The sequence below is a fragment of the Python bivittatus genome, unplaced genomic scaffold, assembly GCF_059951505.1.
Source record: "Python bivittatus isolate LINGU-HERP-01145 unplaced genomic scaffold, Pbiv_v1 ctg000430_np1212, whole genome shotgun sequence".
In the NCBI taxonomy this organism is placed as follows: domain Eukaryota; kingdom Metazoa; phylum Chordata; class Lepidosauria; order Squamata; family Pythonidae; genus Python; species Python bivittatus.
This window is the reverse complement of record NW_028277071.1, coordinates 6011876-6035904: the sequence shown is the minus strand read 5'-3', so window position 1 is coordinate 6035904 and position 24029 is coordinate 6011876. Positions and strand designations below refer to the sequence as shown.

General features: G+C 44.4%; 1 protein-coding gene across 1 annotated transcript; it reads right to left on the bottom strand.

The window, feature by feature from the left end:
• Positions 1–3120: 3120 nt before the first annotated feature.
• PNP (purine nucleoside phosphorylase) lies at positions 3121–23383 on the bottom strand. Its single transcript, XM_088144234.1, has 6 exons — positions 23220–23383; positions 9436–9605; positions 9185–9288; positions 7316–7491; positions 6852–7042; positions 3121–5254 (listed from the first exon to the last, which is right to left on the bottom strand). The coding sequence occupies exons 1-6, from the start codon at positions 23240–23242 to the stop codon at positions 5037–5039; spliced, it is 882 nt and encodes a 293-aa protein (XP_088000360.1). The 5' UTR covers positions 23243–23383; the 3' UTR covers positions 3121–5036.
• Between the last annotated feature and the right edge of the window lie 646 nt (positions 23384–24029).

Genomic DNA, 24029 nt, shown 5'->3' with positions numbered 1-24029 from the left:
AAGGAGAACTTACCACATCATGTGGTAGCTTGTTCCACTGGCTAACAATTCATATAATCAGGAATTTTCTTCAATTATCTAACCAGAACATATGGTTCTGGGGCAGTAGAAAATAAATCCAGTCCATCTTCTGAGGGACAACCATTCAGAGAGTTGAAGATTACTTCAAGAGCTTCCTTCAGTTGTCTCTTCTGTACACAAAATATACTCAGATCCTCTAATTTTTCCTCATTCTGGACCCCTCACCTTCTTTGTAGCCATCCTCCAAACTCATTGTCATTGACCTTTTTGAAACACAGTGCCTAGAACTGGACAGAGCACTATAAGTGGGCTCTGACCAAGGCACATTCAGTGACTAGCACATTTTGAGTTGGTATGTTGTTTGAATCTAGGTACTGTGATTTATAAGGTATAATTATGCATACCCCAAGTGTAGATTAGTCAGTAAACTATGCTTAGGATTGCTGTGAGGATTATTCAAGGCATCTGTTGAAAAAAGGCACTCAGATTTGCTCTGAGTTGAACTCCAGCTGGGCAGGATTAGTTGAGCTGACTCAAGTAAGGTCTAGCAAGGAACAGAAACTGGGTGAGGTTCTCAGAACTATCAGTGCAGGCACTTGCATATTAGATCCATGTCCTTCCCGGCTGGTCAAGGCCTCCTGGGGTGTGATGGGCGGTAGGTCTAAAGGGTAGTCTGGTCTCTGCTTAAGGAAGTAGTGGTCTACCCTCTCATCAAGAAACCATCACTAGGCTCTACAATCTTGGATAATTTCCAACCCATCTCCCACCCATCTCAAACATTCCCTTTCTGGAGAAAGTTGTAGAGAAGGTAGACGGCCTGCAGCTTCAGAGGTCTCTAGAAGAGGCAGATTATCAGGGTCCCTTTCAGCTGGCTTCAGGCATTGGCACAGTACCAAAACAGCATTAATCACTCTTGTAGATGACCTGTGGCAGGACTGGAAAGGGGGTGATGCATCCATCCTGACCCTCTTTAAACTTTTGATATCAATCACAATATCCTCCTGGAAAGGTTCAAGAGCTTAGGAGTAGGAGGCACAGTGTTATAGTGGTTCTCCTCATTCTTCCAGGGTTGGTTCCAGTTGGTCTTGATGGGAGGAAGAGGTCCAGCCCTCAGCTCCTGCTCTGTGTGTACCTTAGGACTTAATTCTCTCCCCACTCCTGTTTAACATCCACATCTATGCTAGGTGAGGTCATCCATTGGCATGGAGTTATACTTCTCAACTCCTGACTGTCCAAACAATGCCACTGAGGTTCTGTCCTGGCATCTGGAGGCTATGGGGATCTGGATGAGGGAAAACAGGCTGAAGCTCAACCTTTGCAAGACCAAGTGGCTGCATAATTTGGGGCCACCCAGATCCAGGAAATTTTCATCTTTGATTCTCTTTGGGCTGATACAACCCTAGACAAACCAGGGTGCAATTTGAGGGTCCTCCTGGATTTACAAGTCCTGTATGAAGAGCAGGTAGGAGTTGCAGCTCAGGGGATCTTTGCAGAAATTCAGCTTGTGTGTTAACTGCACTATTCCTGGACTGGGAGACCCTACTTGTGGTCACTCAAGCCTTAGTCACTTCTTGTCTGGATTATTGCAATGCATTCTATATAGGACTGCCCTTGAAACTTACTCAGAAGCTACAGCTGGTCCAGAATGCAACAGTGCAAGAAGTTATGGGCACCTTTATGCACCAATACTTCAAGATTTGCATAGGTTACCAGTAGACTTCTGGGTGCAATTCTAAGTTGCTGGTTGTGACCTATAAAGCCCTTCATGGTGCAGGGCCTGGTTGTTCAGTGGGACCACTTGTCTCCATTTATTTCAGCCTGTCCAATAAGATCTGACAGGTGGGTGTGCTCTGGGTCCTATCATATGAGCAGTATCACCTGGCAGGACCCAGGAGACATGCCTTCTCTGTTGCTTGCCTGTCCTATGGAACAGCATTCCCTGGGAGATCCAGATGGCCCTAACCCTACCTGTTTTTGGAAGACTTTTCCCCCAAGATCTAGGTTGGGAGGTTTCATGCCCATCTTGATTGTTTTTGGATTGTGTTTAGTTAGATGAAGTTGCTTTGGGTATGTTCTCTTTTCTTTTATTAATATGTGTTGCTTTTATCTGTGAATGCTGCGCTGAGTCACATGTCAGTTGAACAGCCATATCAACTGATTTAATAAATAAACATTAAAACAATTAAAGCTTCTCTGAGCCCAGTTTGCAAGTCTCATCATTCAAGGTAATGATTTAATGGGGTTAATGCTCTTAGATAGGGGAATAACAAGATAAATCCAACAGGGGAGATTTTCTGCAGCATTCAAGGGGTGCCACACTGACTGTTAAGCTGTTGTGTGTCTCGTTTGGCTTGTATAAATGCAACCATTGGTTTGTATAAACCATGGTTTGATTTCTCAGGTTGGACAAACCCAGCCTATTAGCCACAAGTCAGAGGATTCTGTTATGAAACTCTGGTCTTGCTTTCCATCTGAGTCAGATAGCATAAAGTGTTAGATCCCTTGCCAACCCAATGCATCTCTCCCAAGTCCCAGTTGGATGGTATGTTCTGATGGCTAAGTATGTCCATCTTTGTAGACTTCTAGATAAGATTATTGGTTTTCTTCTTTAGCATCCTGCCTCACCAGCCAGTGGGGGAGGGGGGGGGAACATCTACCAACCAGAGTCTGCAGCAGGAAAGGTGTGACTCTGCCTGGGCTTTGTTCTTCTAGACTGATTACTTCTGCATCTCTATACCCCCAATGGGCATCTTCCAAGTTAAAATATTAGAAAATAAAGGAATCTATGGGAAGACCCCAGGGAGGTGAGAGGCAATCTCAGAATTATTGCGCAACATGCAAGCGCCTGCAGAGGGGAGAACTAACATAAATAACCGATCCCTTACTTGAAAAGAGTGAGGAGGAAGTGGTTGAAACTCTCAAATACATGGAAATTGGCAAATAAACATGAACACGTCTCCCCCTTCTTGCTGACCTGGAATGCTGGAGAAGTTGGAAGCCTGGAGAGAAATTGCTTGGGAAATCCCACTGGGAGATTCTATCCTTCTTCACAATCTTACCAGATTATTGCCAGTAAAGCAGATACAAACCACAACAGTCTACTCATTCCAACTTAACTTTATTATTTACTTACATTATAATTAATAAATTGGGACCCCAGTAGTTTAAATAAAATAAAAAGTGCAGATTGTGTATGCTCTAAAAAAATATATTCATATGTCTAATTTGAAACGTTCAGACTTAGCGAGCCACTATTCCTCATCAATTTCCTCTACGTCTGCTTTAATTCCTCAGCATTGTTTGGAAGATAACAAGAGCTTGTTTTTGATCCCAGGATGAATGGAGAGGAAAGGGAAAGAGAGATTCAGAAAGGTGAATGGGGGAGAAAGAGGATTTACCAGCAGAAATCAAAATTATATTTTGGAATAGTACCTTTACAAAACAAAAGAGGCCAACTGACTATTTTGGGGTCTGGATTTCAGTACACTGGGAGGTCACCATCTCTCCTTGTTTCCCTTGAAGACAGCCAGAATTATTAGGCTAAGAAGATATGATTAACAGTTATAACAAAATAGAGGGGAGTGTGATAGGGGAGGGGAGGGAAGGGGAGATGGGTTCCCCTACCTGCACCTGACAATAGCTAGGTGCAAACAAACCTCTGGATAGGGCTTAACTTGGATGAAGTTTGCTCCTGATCACTTAATGAATTTGGGATTCCTGAGCTTATCGGCTGCTTGACCGTCTTTCTGCAGACCAGTATTTTTCAGGTTCATTGGTCTAACCACATCTGTTTGTTAGAGGAGGACTGGAAATCCACTTAATCCCCCAGCCAGGGCTTGACTGGGACCCCAGTAGATCTGGAAGCTAAGAGAAACTAAGAGAGAAGAACACACAAGAATGCCCGCTTTCCTTGGGGACAGCAGTCCCTTAAACAAGAACATGTAACTGTGATTATAAAAGACAATTATAGCCTTCCTCTACTTCTAACATGTTTCTTACAGATTCTTCTTACAGAAGGGATTCAAGTTGAAAACTGGGTATTTCTGAAGACTCCTCCATACAGAAGAACAAACAGATCCCCCCACATAGAATACTAGCAATTCAGAGCTCTAACCCAAACAATATGCACTTAATTTTTATGTGCAGGAGGGTCTTTTATTCTAGTTGACTTGGAGGGGCATTCAGTCGGGTTAAATTTGACATAGATCCTGACATACATTTATCACTGTATCTACATTTTGTGAGAATAAGATCTCGCCTGCTTATTGCCTGAAGATGATAAATTCAAGTTCTGAGCAACTCAGTCGCTTCTCTGGGGCGCAAGTGTTGTTGGAAAAATGTTTTCCTTCCAGGTTAGTTCAAGGGATTAACGTGCAGCTTAAACAGATAGCAGGGAAAAAGGAAACTTGCAAGAAGAAGCCATGAATAATATTTCAAGTATCAGAAGCATGAGAGGCCAAACAAGTGATTGCATAGCAATTAAGAAATCCTATTCAAAATGGAGAATACCCAAGCATCTAATCAACTGAATTAGTGGCCTCTGATTCCCCTACTATTTTAGGATTCAGAAAACTGAACCAAAAGCTTCAACCAGAAACAAAATGGCACTGTAAAAATAAACCAGCCAACTCCTGCTTGATTGTTGATGAAAGAACAGCTATTTTGAAATGGGAAATGCACTTCTAGATTCCTTGCACCCCCGATTTTAAAATGCAATGGGCCATAGAGAAGATGAAATGGTCTGCTTCATCAGGGTTCCTGAAGGGCTTCAGCAGAGATCAGGGACATGGACTATCAACATGCAGAAGCAAGACATCGAAGGAGAAGAGCAGGCAGACAGAGAGGGCTTCTTGGTCAGAGGCTACAGAACATGGGCAGGACTAACCACTCTTGGCATCATTCCAGACCACAACTTCTGTACCACCTGAGAGTGGGGACCTTAGCAGCAGGATTTAATCAGAAACATCCTCTCTCCGTGCCCAAAGTCATGTGAATGATCACGAGCGGGACATGCCCTAGGCTAAGTTGTTGTTGTGTTCGATGCGCTGCACCATCAACGAGACCAGTTTCTCAAGGGTGCGGGCACTCTGGCGGCTGGTTTCCAACACTTCCTCGTGGTTGGCCTTTTCTTTGGTGTCATAGTCCAGAATGGCCTTGTTGGTGATGAGGGAGAACCCAAAGACCCGGATGCCGCAATGACGGGCCACAATGACTTCAGGGGCCGTGCTCATCCCTGGAGGGGGGAAGGAAAGAGGAAAGCATTAGAGGAACAGGGTCATGAGGCTTGTGAAGAGTGGGGACACAGCCCTCTTAGCACGCTACCAAATTGGGGGAGGGGGAGGAGGAGGGCATTGCTCTCCATGGAAAACAGCCTGGGAAGGGTGAGGAGCATCTGGTCCCTTCTCCTGGGCAGCTTTCTTAAGGACTTCTAATATCTGAAAACATTTGTTTGTTGTTCTTCTCAATTGTCCTGTTACTAGCGAATGCATCAATAAAAGCAGACCATAAAAATGGTGCCGAGAAAACAGCACAACTAACATTAAATCATAATGAAATGAAAGTCAGATAAAGAAGGTCCATCTGGCCTTGGACTGACCATACTGAAAACACCAAGTAACTTTTCTTTTATGGTTCCCCACATCACCCCATATGCCTAGCCAAGGGGTCTGCTATGGTGATAGCATTCAAGCCCTATCAGAGGGTTACACTACAGGGTTTGTTACTGTTTATTTATTTATTAGATTTACATCCTGCCTTCCTGCTGGCACCTCAAAGCAGCAGAAACACTCCTTCCTCCAGTTTCTTCCACAACAACCCCGTGAGGTGGGGCAGGCTGAAAGAGAGTGACCAGCCCAAAGCTACTCAGTCAGCTTTCCTGGCTGAGGATGGGCTTGTTCCTGGGTCTCCTCGGTCCTCGTCCAGCACCTTCACCATGAACCCACCTGGCCCTCAAAGCACATTTTTGAGCTTTTTCCTGGCTTACAGCCTGCTTCCTCTGACATAAATCACAGCCTCTCAAACTGAGCAACACCAAAACATGAGAATAAGACTCAAGTGGCTACACCAGACTGGTAGCCAGTTCTGAGGAACTAAATCATATTTTAGATTGCTGGCACCAAAGGCCCCAGCAACCAACTGTCCGTCCGTCCGTCCGTCCGTCCTCCCTCCCTCCCTCCCTCTATTCATTTATCCTCTTTCTCTTCTTTTTCTCTTCTTTTATTCTTTCTTTACTTCTAAATGCAATTCATACACTGCTCAATTCCCAAACAGGTTCTGGCTGGCTTCCGAAAGAGGCAAAGTGAAATACAAACAATTAAAAGAGGAGGAAAAAACAGCCAGAACAATCAGTTCTCCTGCCACTGACACCCAGAAAAACAGGCCTAGCAGCAACAGTGGCCTATCACAGAAGGGACCCTGCCTCATCGTCAATCCCCAAAGGCTTTCCTGAACGCCAGCAGGATTAGCACTAACCTGATCTTGGGCAGAGCGTCATGCCCAAGAAGAGGTGAAGCTTAAGAAAACACCTTGAATTACAAGACCGGTGCTTTAATGCCTTAGCTCAGCAGCCTTTTTCTCTATTTTCCTATTGCTTGCATGAGGAAGGAGATTCCTAAATATAGCCACCCCTGTTCTCTGACCTAAAATTACAGTTTAAAAACTGCCAGGAAAATTTTTAAAAAATACATTAAAGAAGGCGGCAATGGCAATCTTCTTCTGTACTTTTGCCTCAAAAACAATCAAGTCACCAGGAGGTGGGCTGGACACAAGGAAGACCTGGTTTTCTCTATGCCCAGGAGGAACATTCCCCCTTAACTCCATCCTTGACTGACCCACAGCATCAGCGCCCAGCCTCTGCAGGAAGCGGCATTCCGCGATGGTCTCGTAGCTGGGGCCTCCCAGGGCGCAGTAAACCCCTTCCTGCATGAAGCCAGAACAGCCAATTTCAGAGGCCACCTTGAGAGCCAGTTTTCTCAGGTCTTCATTGTAGGCATCCGACATGGCTGGGAAGCGTGCCCCGAACCTGCAGAAATCAACGAAAAGATGGGTCACGGGATTGCGCTCCTTCATTTGCATCCGAAAAGGAGCCCAAAATTCTGTTGGAATCAGAAATGTTCGTAAAGGCTGGGAAGGCAGCCGTGGACACGGAACTAAACACATGGCCCTCATGCTGTAAGCAGGCGGTCATCTAATTTCAAAACCGCTCTGGAAGCAGACCTTTAAGAGCCACAGAGAAAGCTGTTTTCTCTCTCTTGGAAGTCCAGTGAACAGGCAAGAAAGAGAATGTGAGCGTTACCTCTCATCATTCGGTCCCACCAAAGGGTTCTGCCCAGAAAACCCAGGCATGTTGATGTGGTCCCGGATCACCATGATGTCCCCCACTTTGTAGGCAGGATTGAGCCCTCCAGCCGCATTGGTGACAATGAGGGTCTCTACGCCAATCAGATGGAAGATCCGAACTGGGAAGGTCACCTGGAAGGAGAAACCAAAGGAAGATCTTGAAGGGGCTTCATCACACAGAGGGAGGGCAAGATACAGGAAGCCAATCCCCAGTTTTTGCACAGGCTCTAAGCAAAGCAACGGATCCATTGGTCCAAATTTGCCTGCGATCCTCCATGGCCTCTTCTGTTCTGGCTAAATGCTTAACCAAGACAGACAACTTGGCTTGGATGCATCTAAACTTTCTGCTTTCAAAAATTCAGAAACTGTCTCTGCCCTTTCCCCACCACTGAGATAAGCCGTCAGCCCTTCAAGGTAGATCTGACGAGGAATCCACTGCCATGTAGGTCAGTACTACTTTTATTGTAAAGCTATACAGAATCTTGCAAGTCTGAATGCGCTTCCCCCCTCCCTCCCTTTGTCTTTGCGAGAACTAGAGAGGGGCTTGTCTGAGATGCTTTTCCAGGTTACCTTCCTGCCCCGGACTCAGGTTTCTTTTATCTGGCCATTGTCTTGGTAGCAGCTTTTCCTCCTGTCCCTCAAGGCCATTCCCTCTTCCCTCTACATAAGGGCTCTCCCTGAGTTGGCAGAAAGCAATACCAGCATGAAATCAGCTTTCCCCACCGCCTACCCTCTCCCACCTCTGTTGCCCCTCTTCCCAATTCCTGAAGTCTTCTGGCTTTCCTCCCAGTGGCAAATCCTCACAAACTCCACCCCTCTTGAGGCTGCCCTTGGATGGAATAAAGGGGGAAACCCTCCTTTAATGCCCACTGAGCTACACACAACGTAAGACTTTCCTGTCATGGATCAAAAATGAGCTAAAGGCAAAATCTCAGGAACAAATAATTGTTAGGTGGAGTGACTAAAGGCATTTAGGAAGGCATTGCTCCATTTAGCTTAAAATTAATCCAGTCAGGTCTGGAACTTCCCCAGGATATACTATGTGGTTATTCCCCAAGGTAGACTAATATTTTTCCTTTATTCACAAGTGACAAATTTATCAGCTGTGCCTCTGCAAAGTTCTACTATACTACCTTTCCACCCTTCCTCCATGGCCCCTTCCTCAAAAGGTCCCATACATTGCTTCTTTACAATTATTTACAACATCCCTGTGAAGTAGATTAGCTGAGAGAATGTGCCTGGCCTAAGTTCACCTTGGAGTCTTCCTTTTGCATTTTTTAAATTTTGGGCTAATGGTGGTGAAAAGAAACTTTGCGTGCACTCAAAGACACTTTCTCCTTTATTATTATTCATTGTTCTTAAACACAGGTAGTCTTCGATTTATGACCATCCGTTTAGCGACTGAAGTTATGACAGCTCTGAAAAAAGTGGCTTGCAACCAGTCCTCGCACTTATGACCATCACAGCATCCCCATAGTCGCATGATCAGAATTCGGGCGCTTGGCAACCAACATGTATTTATGATGGTTGCAGCGTCCCAGGGTCACGTGATTGCCATCTGCAACCTTCTCAGCTGGCTTCCAACAAGCAAAGTCAATGGGGGAAGTCAGATTCACTTAATGACCATGAGATTCACTTAACAATCACAGCAAAAACGTCATAACATTGGGCGTGACTCAGTTAATAACTGCATCACTTAGTGACAGACTAAGTTCTGGTCCCAACTGTGTTTGTAAATTGAGGACTATCTGTAGTTTCCCAAATTATGATTGGATCGACATCTTTTGGTTTTGAAATGACTGCAGGTCTGAGTGGAGTGACTCACCTTCCAAAGTGGGTAACCTTCATACATATGGAAGCGACCTTGCATCACCACACTCGGTGTCCCATTCAAGTTCCCAAAGACCAGCTTTCCAGCGTGACCTACAACTTTAATGAGACAGGGAAAGGGTTAAACAATTCTCTGACGCCCTCAGTGGGCGATTTGTTGCATTGCAGCATCCCTGTATCCTGCTGGTTTCTCGCGCCACCCAGTGTCCTGCATGAAAATTACACCCCCTGGCCATCTCCCATTACCTGTGCTTTGGGGAAAGTTGGGGATCTTAGCATATTCAAACACAACTTGGTCCTTCAGGAGGTCAGCCAGCCCCCCAAGTCCTGAGCCACAGATGATAGCCACTCTGGGCCGATGCTTGGTGTTACTCAAGAGCCAATCTGCTGTCTTTTTACAATCCTCATAAGTGTATCTGAAACAACAAAAGATTGATTGAGAGGAGGAACACAGGGTTAATTGTTTTACCTGCAGGATTTAAGATTCACCAGTAGATGGCAGCAGGCCTGCACTCGAACTTTAATTAAGAGGTTTCTAATGTTTAACCTGAATTCCGGAAAAAAACACATTAAAGTACACTGGATGTGTTTTTGAACAGGCAGGACGTGTGTCTGTGGGGGGGGGGGGGGGGGTAGCGGTCAATTGCATCAACCAGAGTCTGGAAAGCAGGAGAGGAGTGACTCAGCTGTCAAAATATGCTTATTCTGTGGAAGAAGAGAAAAAATCCCAAGCCCACACATATTAGTCATTCAGATTATTTTAGTAAATTACCATTAGTCATTCAAATTCTATAGTAAAACAGTGACGTTTTACTATAACTCATTCCATACACAGTACATTAGTGATCCTCCCATAAGGATTTTGTTTCCAATGTTTGCATTATACTCATATTCCACTGCTTCTCACCAGACTTCACAGAGACCTCTGTGTCCATTCAAAATAAAAATCTGAACTCTCCCGACCTCCCCATAAAGTAGATTGTGCCAAGAAAGGGGGAACAGTGAAATGGACTGCTGAACTTCACAGAAAAGTCACATGGGGGGAGAGATCTGAATTCAAACCTTCCCCATCGTGATACAAGCTCCCCGTTGATCCAGCTTTCAAAAACGGGATTTTTTATTTTTATTTTCTCATCTCTAGTGTTTCTTCATGTGAAAATTCTCCTCCTTCCAAATACATCATCCACGTTGCAATTTTTTTTTTCCAAAACACAGGGAGCTCCATTTCACTTTCTGTTCTTCTTTTCAAATAATTTTTATTAGAATTATAGATAACATTTAACTTTCTGTGACATGGATCCTCCTCTTCTCTTTTTCTGCACTCTTTGCACTTCTCCTTGGGCCAGTTCAATCCATTAAGCTACACAAGAGTTCTAGAAAAGGCTCGTGGACGACGGTTTTATATACAGTAACTGCAGCAAATTTATTATATGCATAAAGATGAAAGAATACAGAATTACCCACAATGGAGGAATAGATTGTGAAGATGGTAGAGTTTGCAGAAATGGCTAAATTGACTTGTTTGACTAAGGAGGGAACAACAATTACTTGTATAAAAGACTGGAAACCTTTTATGGACTTTTTGCTGAAAATGGACATAAATGAGTTGGTGATTTTCGGATTTACTGGGAATCTTGATATGTAATTGGGAAATGGTAATCATTATGCTTCTAACTGTTGCAAAGAAGATCAGAAGTCACTTTAGATATTTTTTTCTTATTCCTTTTCTTCGTCTTTTCCTGTCTTTTCCTTTTTCCTTTTACTCTTTCCTAAATTTTTTCTTTTTTCTACTTTTCTTTTTATGTTTTTGTAGTCTTTTAACTCTGTGTAAAATCCTTTCACACACACACACACACACACACACACACACACTACACAAGAATTAATACATTTCCACTGGGTGAACTGGCTGGGCAGGCAAAGCCCATGTACTTTTCCACCAGAGACAAAAAACAAAAAACAAAACATCAAACATACCAGCCAAAAGTTCGCCTTTTTTGGCACGGTCAAGTTTTACCAAGCCCAAATTCCAGCTGGTCCACGGAGTTCCTAACATCCCACAGGGGAACGGTGAATTGAACCACCAGTCTCAAATCAGGGATACTGGCACCCACCAATTCTGAAAAACCCACCAGAGAGGTAAAGAAGCAGGTTGCTTAGAGGTGTTTTTTTTTTTTTTGGCAGGTAAATAAAAGATAAAATCCAGGCCAAACTTCTCCTGGTGCCTTGAGAGACATGCCCATATAACATTTCTGGCAGCAGAATGAAAGTAGTTTGCTGTTACTTTCATCTGGACCGTTTTCTCGATTTTATACTGTAGCCTACAGCTCTGAGATTTCCTGATGGTCTCCCATCCGAGGATTAAGCGGCTCCAATCCTGCTCAGCTTTTCAAGACCAGCCAGATTGGGATGTATCATCTCCCTCCTCTTGGCAGAAACGGAGTCATATTTCTGGAGGCTTAGAAACGGAACGCAGCTGGCAATGAAGTGTGCCGCCAAAGGACGTGGCTGGAGCCTACGTGAAAAGGGGTGTGCCCTTTTGCCTGCAGAAACAGCCATGTCTGCACGGAAGCCCTGCTCACATCCACAAGCCGTCATTCCATGTTCAGAGAACACAGTGGGACACGTTTGGTGGCCAACGCCTTTCAGAGGCACTTCACGTGATGAGCATATCCAAGCAGGAAGTAACTGAAAATATTCTTTGTGCAAATCTATGACACACGCCCAGTAATTACACTGTATTCTATACCGCGTGCCAAAGTAATGAACCAAAAGGAAATGGGCTTCATGAGGCAGAGCATGTGCGCACCACGCGCCCAAGGAGAAACAACGGAAAGGGAAACAGGGTACGGATCAGGCATTTATCACCTTTTAACCTTCCGAGAAATAAGACGGCCTCGTCTTGACTGCTCCAAAAGGCCAAGAGAGGGCAAAAGAGTTCAGAACTGGCTTTATTTCAAGCCAGTGCCGAGCAAGGGCAGTGGTAGTTTCTGAACTGAATTTTCAACAGGTTTAGGCCTAGTAGTTGCATTGCGCAAGAAACCGTCCTTTGGGGATGGAAATCACAGGTGCAATTTCATGTCTCCCTTAAAATATATGTAAGCAATACTCTGTGCATTTAAAAACCCAATCCATGGCCTGCGCATGGGAACTGGATGCTCTCTGCAGATGTTCAGATGCACTTTTGCTTGCCCTTTATGTAAACCCACAGACACAAACGCACACATGGAGTAGGACCTGCAGAGGGATCTACAGCCCAGTCTCCCAGAGATGATCTGAACCCGTCTCCCTTTAAAATCTTCAAATCCACAGAAAAAAAGGGGAGGGGTTGTGGTTGTTACTATTATTATTTATTAGATTTAGAAGCTGGATCCCAAATGATGCTGGAAGCTTACAATTAAAAAATAGGAAACAGTAAAAAGGGAATATTATGTAACCAGACAACCACATCCCATATACCAAAAACCATAACTGACCAAGCTTCACAGGCGCCCCACGCTCTTTCCTGGGGAACAGCCAGTCTTGTAAAGATTTCCAGATCATCATCAGTGGGAGCAATGCTGCTGATTGGGGGGATGTTGTTCCAAAAGGTGGGTGCTGGGACAGAGAAGGCAGACTTCCCCGGGTGGCACCAGCTGGCACTGTTTAATCGAGGGGACCCAAAGTACTGCCAGATCTTCCATGGGCATAAGCCATGGCAGATAGGGAGTCCCTCATATAACCTGACCCCTGGTTTTTGAGAAGGGCTAAGAGATCTGGGCTCTAACATGCAGACAACCTACTTCTTCAAATTCAAATCTTCTGGATCCCTTGGCTGCCATCAAACCGTCACCTTGATTTTTGCAGGCTAGATCTGGCAGCTCAATTTTCATCACAGCCCTGGCAACTGTCGTGCTCGGAGCCATAATCGCAATCATGATATAAGCCTACTTATTTATATTTATTTATTTCTCAAATTTATATAGCTGCCCATCTCACAGGAGATGACTCTGGGCAGTGTACGATAAAACCTACTATTAAAACCAACTACAAAACCAATTAAAAACAATGTTTGCCTTTTTAAGCAGCCTTCTATTTCATCCCGCTCTCGGAACGATCCATGTTGCTCAGTTATATTATGTTTTTTGCCCATGCTCTTTGGGACTAGACTTCCTTGGGAACTCCTGAGGATGTTAGACTGGCCATTCAGAAATAATGGCAAAGCAACCTTCCCATTGAAGTTTGCTTCCTTCCTGCCTCCAGGACTCAAACACACAGCAGAAACAGCAAACATCCCAGAATCCTCCACCCACCACTTTATGGTCTAACCCATCATAATCAGGGACAAGGGTTCTCCTGGGAGGTCAAGAAAAGGCAAGGTTCAGGCGGGGACAGACAATGGAAAAACCCTTAAACAGGCAGTTCCATGCAATAGTCCTGAAGATATTTTCAGCCAAACTCCTTTTTCCAGATGTTCTGCACTGTTTTTCCTCCTTGGCAGGGCTTATTCAAGCCCCCTGAACATGCCTGCACCAGCTATCTAGGTTCAAGCAACGCTATCCAATGAAATAAAATACCTCTGAGCATACCAAGAGTGGTTATCTCCCCAGTTACCGTATTCAGTTACATGGCTGGGCTCAGAAACCAAGACCTACCCCCTTGTCTAAAGCACAGGAAGTGTTACTGCCATAAAAATATGAGGGTTGCCAACTGACCAGGAGAAAAAAATTGCTCTGCAGAGTTCCTAGACCACAGGAAGATCCCATAAATACTCATTTCCTGCAGCACCTTGCTGGACGTGCCCTGCTCTTACAGTAACTCACAGCTTTTGCACAAGTGAGCATTAGGGAAAAGAAGTTGAAACAAGAATTGTAGAGGCAGTTTTTGTGGCTCATTGATGCATAATAAAGCTTGATTACTTCCATGTGGCCTTGTGTAGGTACATATTGGAGAATATGAGGAAAGACTGAGCTAGGTGATGTAATGGTATGGGGAAATGACCTTGGGAGACAGGAGGAAGAGCCGCAGTGTAGGCAACAGTCAGATAAGAGGCAGCTGAGCCTGCAGAAGGAATGGGGACGTGGCAATCGTCTCAGAAGGGACCCTCCCTGCTTTCTTGGACCGTAAAGGCGAGGCGGGGGAGAGAGATGGACTTTCAGACTTGCAAGATTCTGTTAATGTAACCTTGCAATAAAGACAGAGCTAGTACTCCTGAGTGTGCTTCTTGTCTGGAATACCTTGCAAGGCTGGCGGGTTCATAGTCACCTTCTGTGCTGGGCAAAAGCTTCTCAAAGAGATGTGGCATGTCGAGGGCAGCGGAACTCATGGGTGGAGATGGCATTGCTCCCTCAGGATATTATCTTGCACCCACAGCCACCTTGGCCCAGGATGAGTAATAGCACACGTTTGATTAGACCAGCCGTTTCAAACGGGGACTTTCCAGAGCGGTTGGGCCCGTAATTCTCAGAATTTCCACTGACTGGGGAATTCTGGGAATTGCAGTTCCAGCCCCCTGGAGAGCACCAGTGAGGGATGATTGGGTAAGAGTCTGGGGAAGTCTGAAGTCCACACATCTTCAAGTTGGTGAGGTTGGGAAACACTGCTCCAGAGACAAAGTGGAAGCCCGATCTGGTCAGATGCATCTGATTTGAAGTCATGTGTCCAAGCTGAGTCATAAGTCTTACAGTAAATCCTTGCCATTTCAAGACTATTATCAGCACAAGGGCATATAAGGCACTGGAAAGATTATCTTTTTGTGAGTAGGGAGCAGATGACAAGAACAAATCTGTAAATTCGTCTCCCTTGATGCTCTCTAAAACTCATTTCTCTCTCCCCCCCCCACAGATGCACCAAAATATGCTGTGTTTGCTCATAGTTTGCCAACTAATTCTTGCAAACAAAAAGGAAAATCCAAAAAAAAACATTACTCCACCCCAACCTTATAGTTGGTTTAAAACAAGCAAGCAAACCAAAAAACTAGCACTATATTCACATAACATAAAAAGTGGGGTTGGTTTCAACTTTAGTTTTTTTCTCACTCAGAGAGGTGTCAGAGCCCACTTATTTGATGAATACATTGTTGTGCAAATCCAGAAAATGTATTATGCTGGCCACCAAGGGACAAGTATTACGTAAACCCTTTCTTCCTCTTTCTGTGTGCGGTTGCACCTGTAGTCACCATCAGCAGAGATTACTCAAGGCAGGAAAACCCAGACTGTCACTGATTCAGGTCTTACAATCACGCCATGATGAATTATGGCCAAAGAAGGAAAAGAAGGCTGCCAGAGGACTGAGATCCAGCATGAACTGGAGAGGCACAGAGGTCAGTATTAATCCAACATAATTCCAGGATGAAAATGACTTGACAGCATGGAGGATGTCAGCACAGAGAAAAGATCTGACCAACGCTATGACTTTTTATGGGCATTCTTTGTGCTTTAAACAGTCACCAAAGCAAAGACTGAAACCATCCAGGAACCTTGTCTGTCTCACACAGGCCTGGGGGAGTTTGCAGAAAGAGCTTCCTAAGGAAGTCAGGACCCCTGATCAAAGGTCTGAAGCTCAATCCAGCAGAATCTGTTCCTTTAAGCAAGGATGTAAGATTTGAAGGGTCTACCCAGGATCTAGCCTGGGTTGTGGAAGAGCAGCTCTGCTCCCAGGTCTCAGACTTGAAACATTTGGGAGCGAAGAGATTTCCCAGAAGCTGATTTTGGCTAAGACACATCACCCAAGAAGTCACCAGACAGCTTTAAGTAAGCTTTCTCAAAAAACAGGAATTTGAACCCAGTATCTCACATCAAGGTTTAGCCTACCATACTGCTAACATCTTCATTGTGGTGCAACACAACTCCCTCACACCCACACACACAGCCAGCATGGCTCTTGGGATGACTATGCACTTAGATGGCACCAAATTGGGTAAATTTGCCACCTGGTTAGTGGTAAAGTACTTGCACTTTGGAAGTGACCATGACCTGCCCTTCTGTTGTGCTCTTCTGTATATCATTCAGACACCCACACACCACCCTCCAGATGTGTAATGACTGAAAATAGGAACATTTGTATGAAAGTGGACCGTATTAGAATTCCCATCCAAATTAAGCATCATGGAAAGTTATTTTCTGTTCATTCATCCACTGAAAACTGAGATGAACAGTGCATCTGAACAGATCAGTGTCATAAAATACAACCTTTTCACATCATGACCAATAGGCTCGTGACGATTCAGCTGTAAAAAAATAACTATGCTTAGGTTCTGTCCATTATACAAAAAACATAAGAATGTTTTAAGAATTAGGGAGGAGATTTACATCACCCTGCTCTACAACATTAATTTTGAGAGGAAGGGACAGACTTCCTTCTTCCCTTCCCCTCTCTTCCTTCCTTGTATCTCACATCCTACACACTTGTTGTGAGCATAAAGTGGAAGGCTTAAACTGCCTGGAAGAAAAGTGAAAGAGACATTTACTAGCAAATCAATAGCTGGAGGGATTCTACAAGGCAACTGGAAAGGCTAATATTATTATTCCCTACCAAAGAAAGTCAAGGATGATAATTAGCCTGGAGAGGAATTTAGATTATTGGAACTTGGAGGGGAACTGGATCACATGCCTAGGCTGATGATGGGAAAAGGCTTTGAAGGCACTGTAAAAGAGGAAATTATAGGTTCCAATAAGGAGCAGCAGAAAGAAAGAAAAAAGAATGAGGAGAAACTCATGGTGAGAGAACAATAACCACCACTAATGGAAGCAGAACATCTGACTTTGCATCTCCTTCAACACTTGGCAGAGGAAACAAGAAGCTGCTGGGGCTTCTCTCACTCCTGATTGGCTAATCTTGGGAGGGTGTGTGAGCCAGGAAAGTTCCTCATTGGTTCCCAGCCTGCAAAGGGAGGGAGGAGCTGAGAAGGAAATAGTGTTGCAGCAGAGGGCACAGAAAATGCCTTCTGTGTGTTGTGTGCCCATGCACGCTCGTGCACGTACACAGCAAATGCAATGCACTGATTAAAACATTCATGGGAACAAGGAGTCCTGCTTGCTCATGGGAAAATCATTTTATTTGAGACTGTTTGCTAACAAGAGCCAAAAGGCTGCCTTGCTCAAAACATTAGTCATACGCTGACTTCTTGTGAAACAGGAGGGGAAGATGGGGAAATGTCCCAGTTTCAACAGGGCTGGCCAATGCCCAGTAGATCTCCAGGTGAGAGCCACGCCTGGCTTTAGAGCAGTGTCTCTCAACCTTGGCCGTTTTAAGAGGTGTGAACTTCAACTTCAAAGTCCACACATCTTAAAACAGCTAAGGTTGAGAAACACTGCTCTAGCGGTTATTAAGTGGGCAGGTAACCATGAACCTCCCTTGGATGACTTTCCAGATGCTGGAGACAAAATGCTATGCCCAGATGGACTTCTTTTGGTCTTAGATCCAATCCCACATGCTGGCTAGGAGTTAGGAGTTGAACGTTTTATATATCTGAAGGACCCTATATTAGGGCAGGTTGGGTTAAAAGTATCCATCAGGACTATTAGCAATTAACCAAAGCACCCTCTTTCATAGCAAACTCAAAAGGATGAGTGCTGACAGCCTTGCAGCCAGAAATGGGCTGGGGGAGGCATTAAGCAGTTTATAGAAGCTCACAGCTTGCCTGAGCCACTCAAAGCTCATATTATCCTCAGGGAGGGTATAGCAAGCTGGCTGGAATCACAACTAAAAGTCCTTCCATGAGGGGCTGAGTCTATGCTACAAAATTTTGTTGAGCCCCCCCCCCCCCCGGCTAAAATTGATCTTCCTTCCTGGAATCACCCTAGGAATGCCACATGCCTAGGGTAAAGGGGAAGGGGTCACCATCACATGTTAAGTAGGCATCTAAGGGTCGCAGTGGTGTCACCCAAGCTTCTGAGCTCAACCAGACAAAGCTCTACAGGGATGGGGATCAACGGCTATCAGCCTCAATGGCAGCAGGATGTCCCCTGAAGGCCATCTACATCTAGTAGGCTTCCTTGTCCAGTTGGCTGGCCACTATGAGAATGGACTAGATGGGCCAGGTCGAATTCAGCAGGGCACTATTTGTGTTCTTATGTTCTTATTGAGTAACCATATTAGCATGTATTTCAGATCTATGTTGCCATACCTAAACAGAAATGCATCACTATGTTGGTGATGACACAAGCCAGGAAGTCAAAACCCAACAGTTGACACAATCTCCTCGTAGAAGACAAGGGAAGATGTTGTTCCTTCTCTTGCCGGATACAATGACACTAACCTGTTATTTCTCAGTCTTATTTCTGGATTGTGTAAACTGGGCACAGTAAGAATTTAGCCAGTGGGGAGGTGATGAATCATGAACAAGACTGTATCAAGACAGCCAGCTAGTTTTCAAGGGGCTCCTTTGGAGCAACACCGGATGCTGTAAGAACAGGGAAATACTAGTAGAATACACACTGGTTTTGTGACTGCAACTCTCCAATGCAGGGAAGTGGTTTAAGATGAAGAAATCTAGAATCTCTCTCTTCTGGTCTTAAAAACCAACAGCCAACATAGATTTAAGAATGTAAAGATGCCTTTGTGCCGAGATCTTCCAATCCAGGGGTGGCTCACACACAGGGATATGAACTGGAGTGGGCCATAAGATGTCAACAGCATGCATGACTTTTTGTCCCAGTTAATAGACTTCCTCCTTTGGAGTAAATCAACAGATGGAACCAGTATGTTCAAGGCTTGCTCCAATTTAAGGTGGAAAAGACTGATTTTAAGACCACAGATTGTTAAAAACTATACTTAATATTGGTAGCTATCAGATCATATACAGCATTGCCCATATCATGTTTACCCAACAGGGGCAGAAGAACAGAATTCCACACTGGCCCTTCTCCTTCCACTTATTCATCTTCGGAACAGTTAAGTTAGTATGCAAAGCACTTTCACCCACTGTGGCCCAGTAATGAGAGCCAGTGAATTGCTCAAGACAATCCCAGTAGGTATCAGGATTCAGCAAAGACCTAGGGCCCATCAGCTGAGATCCATCAATCAGTCACTTGGTCACACCAGTCTACAGGAGTCAAAAGCATCCCTAACCAATTGGATCCATGCCAGCACACTCTTTAAACCTAAGTTCCATGTCCATCTCCTGATCCTCAAATCAGCATTTTCTCCATGTCACCGTCCTGAAGAGGGGCCAAGGTTCCATGGAAGACAATAATTAGAAAACTAGATATTAAGCAAGAGTCATCATTTCGCCAGAAAACTGCCTTCATATACTTAGCATTTTTAATGGAAGGCAGGCCTACTTTTTACAAAAGATTATTCAGCTTCATTTACCTATTAACAGTGACCAGTTGCAAGAAAGCTAGACCTTTGGTACAGCTTCCATCCTAGTTCTTCACTGTCAACATTAATGACAATCTTTTTGAAGTTTCCCACAAAGGGAAATTATACGCATTTCACATTTCTTGCCTATCTTACTAGTTGCATTTTTTTTAAAGAATTACAAGCTTCCAGACTGCACAAAATTCTTTATCAGCATAGATATTGGCTGTGATTCCATGGAATGGATAGCCATAATTCTGGCTTACTGATAAAGAACTGCATTGCAAGATAGTTGTGCAAGCAAAGATATTATTTTGCTGACGATCTATGTATTTCTCTGGAAGAGCTAGCTAACATTATGGAATAAAAACTGTAGGCTGGTGCACACAACCTGTTTTGCTTGATTTATTGTGCTAGCTTGAGTTTTTAAACAAACTAGAAACAAATTACTTAGCATACGTTTGTTTTGTTGCTCTTTTAAAAGCCAAAACTATAAACCAGGATACCTTCTAGACTAAGAATCCTGGCTTATTACAGGGCAACAACTGGGTTGGGACAACATGCACCCCCTTTCTAATTTGTTTAGTGGCTGTTTTCACCTATGAGATAAACCAAAAAGAAGACAATGAGCTGTGAATCTCAGCACACAGCCTGTTCCCAAAGCATGGGATTTTCCAAATACATCTGTGGTCACAATTAAATTTATTAGTTACTGGAAACTCATGGACTTTTTCCTGAAAACAGAAAAAACGAACAGGTAGTTTATAGATTTGATGATTAGAAAGGGAAGAATATGGGAAGAAGGGAATTATGATGTAACCTTAAAGGAGGAGGATAGATGATAAATTTATTTGTAACCACTGTAAAGGAGGTCAGAAGCCAGTCCTTTATTTCCTTTTTCCTTATTTTCTTTCCTCTATTTTCTTTTTCTTTCTTTTTTACTTATTCACTTACTTTATTCTCTTCCTGTCCTTTCTTTTAATTGTACTGTATGTTTGCTTTTACTATTCCATAAAATCTTTTAATAAAAATTATTTAAAAAACCCAAACCCAAACCCATCTGTGGTCAACAAAACCAAACCCCTGAGCTTCAAGAGGCTGGCTATAAAAGCGCCAGTTTTGTTTTTAAGGAAACCATCACATCATTCATCTTTTCCCTAGCTAATAATATGAACCAATTTTTGCATGCAAAATAAATGATTCAGAAGGTACTTTCAAAGAACAAAGTTGTTTATATAGTTATTATTTATTACTCATCAACTCAGCCACAGCCTTTGGCTCCCTTCTGTTCAAATATTACCCTTTAATGATGTTCCTCCCACCAAAAGGACTCATCACCCATAACACCAAACCAGGTTAAATGGAAACAGCAAGGCCCAAGAGGAACATGAGTCCACAGTGCTAAACCTTGAACTCCTTGCCAACATTTTTATCCTCTTTCTTGCTCTTTGACCTGTTGGATTTTCTCTCTTGTTGCAGTTCCCCGAGGGATAGGGACAAATTTCTAAAGTTATATCAGAATCCAAGCCTGATGGAATAACCAGTGACTACTGATAACTATAAACTATAAGGTAGATTTTCTTAATTTGTATGTGTAGTTTGTGTTTTTTTTTTCAATTTTTGAGATTAAAGTAAGCATAAATAAATAAAAAAAAGAGGAAAACGTGCGAAATGTGACTTTGGGTCTAGTTGGGATGTAGCAATTTGGGGTTCTCACCTTTCTGTCCACCTACCTTTCCTTAATCATCTCCCACTAGAACCCCGCTATATTCACTTTTCAGAATTTGGAACAATTGGCATCTTAAGTGAAATCAAACTTCACTGCAAATTTGGCTTGGGAAACCCAGCTTTCACATGACAAGGGGCTGTCCTGCAATTTGGAGGGGATTTTGACTTCATGCAGAGCACTTTTCTTCAAACCACATAAGCAAACTCCGGGAACCTCAATATTCTTGGGCTCCCAATTCTCAAACATTGAGAGGAAAAATAAGACACTCAGTTTTTACAGGCAGAAGGATAGAGAAACCACACCAAACCACAGTTGATGACCCACATGGGAAGTAAAAGTCATAAAAATCTATTCTGTTTCCTTCTATATTAAAAATGACTCAGGTTTGCTTTTCCCCAAATGAGATCAGAGCCCAGAGAAAAAATTTAGTTTTCAATATGATGCATCAGATTAGCACACACCTCATACCGATGCTCACTTTTTCATTCACCCCTTGCCTCCTTCTTTACATATTCTAATTGCACTTATCAGCAAGAAGGGCAAAAAATAATTTCAGTCATGAATTCAATGTCTTCTTGAAAGCCTATTGGACACCCCCTCCCCATCCCCCTGAAACAGACTGACAACAGCACTAACTTACTTTACAGGTTGCAAAAATGAGCAGATTGAACTAGAAAAAATCTTTCCAACCTGGTGGTCTCCAGGAATTCAACTCCCAGAATTCCTAGCTAGTCCTGGCACACGGGGGGCGGGGGCAGTTCCAGGTGGTGAAAGGCTGGGCACAACCAATTTCCCTGCTCAGATATGGGAACTGCCTAGGAAAACTGAAGCTACTTGCAACCTCAGCCAACCTTACAGGGCTGTTCTGAATAAAGAAGCAATGGGGGGAGCTTGTCGCTTGCTGGGAAGGTGGGATAAAAATGAAAGCTAAATTTGGTGCATGAAGTGTTTTTTAAAGAACTTTCAGTCTAAAGAAGCGATATATATATGTTTCCATGCTACCCCAGTAATTTAATTGCATCAGTTACTGTAATGAAATTGCCATGATCTCCATCTCTTCAGCCCCTTTCTTAAGCCCTAGCTGGACCCCTTCTCCCCCACTTTCTCTCCCCACCCAAAACTCCAAGCATCCTAAATTCGCACTTGACACCTCTTTTCCCAGAGCTGAGGCTGGAACTCAGCAGCAAGGGGGTTAGGAACGCCAGCAATAATAGTGTGGATGCCAGAGAAGGGGGCCTGGAGAGACCCCAAAAGGGGATGGACAGATTAAAATAACCCACTATTAAAACTGGGAGCTGGTGTCAACTCTGGGGGCTCCCCGTTCCTGCAATGCTTAGCTCCGCAGTTTGCCATAAGGAAATGCTACTATTACTGTGAAGATGGTGTTGATGACAACGTCACAGAGGACAGCAGCACCTAGCTGACCTTGGGGGGAAAAATCAGAGCCTGACCTGGATAAGTACTGGGACGGGAGGCCACCAGGAAAGACCACAGCTTTAGTCTAGACTGAGAAGTCCAAAGAACAGCCCTAAAGAAGGAACAGCCACCAAGACAATTACATGGACCTGCCCTTATAAATCAACAAAGCTGAGCTAACAGAGGGAGATTCTACCTAGCAGCCACCGCAGTGGTAATAAAAACAGTAATAAGCTGCCCAATTCTGAGGATTATCCCAAGATCATTTACAACTCCACCCTCGGAAAAGCATGGCATCAAATGCCAGGTATCATTAGCAAATTGCTTCCTTTAAAAAGAGATGCTGAAAAATGTGGCCTGGTGTTTCCCCCAGCCAGGACTCCTTAAAGCCACTTTCACCACCCCAGTGCCATCCAGGTGTGTCAGATGACCACTCCCATCACTGGCCGCGGATAATGAGAGTTGTAATCCAAAAAACACCATCGAATTGGAGGCAGCTGGACCATAATTGATTCACGGAGGACTTCCCGCTTAAGTCGGTCCTCCCGCAACCATCCTCATCCTCCTCGTAGTAACCCAACCGCGATAACTCTCCCACGCTGACCTTTCCTCTCGCTGGTGGGCCATGCTGCGAACCGGTCACTTTTCCCCCGCGGCTTCCGAACCTTCCTCCAGGGAATCGCGCTGATCTGCAGGGGACCGGAGGCTTTACCGGCCTTCTAAGAGAAAGAACGTGTCGTCATAAACACGCCAGCCAATGGGGGGCTTCCTCTGCCGGCAACAAAGGTTGCCCTGGCGACTCCGGAGTGTCCCGTCACAGCAGGGGACCGCGCTTGCTCCGCCCAGTTCATTCATGCTCCTCCGACGGCGCTTCTCCCCCTGGCGGGCGGGGGACCGCCGGGAGGCAGGGAGGGAGCGCCGGGACGAGCCAGTCAGGCGGGGAGCCGCGGTGGGAAAAGAGGATTTCCACTGACGCATCTCCGCCGGACACGCGACCAGCGACGGTGCGAAGCAGGAGGCGTGCGTGGACGCGAGATCTGCTTCCTGCTGCCTACGGACACTCACCCGCTTCCAGAAATCTACGCCGACACGTCGGAATAGATACCATCAATGTTACGCCAGCATAGCATTGGCTTTCTGTCTCTTGAACCGGATTCAGAAGAGGAAATCCTCCAGTTTGCTCACCACTTCGCCCCCTCCAAGCCTCCTGTAAATCCCAAAATGGGTCTTTTTTTAAAAAAAAAGTCGATTTTATTTTTACAGTGCCAGGCTAATCTGCCAACGACTGGGGAAAGATGTGAAAGTTTCGCTTGCTATTTGGGGAACTGGGATGTTTTTTCTATTCCTTGCACTTCCCCATTGGCTCTAATATAAGGAGAATAGTGGTAACTCAGAGGAAGATACAGTATTTTGC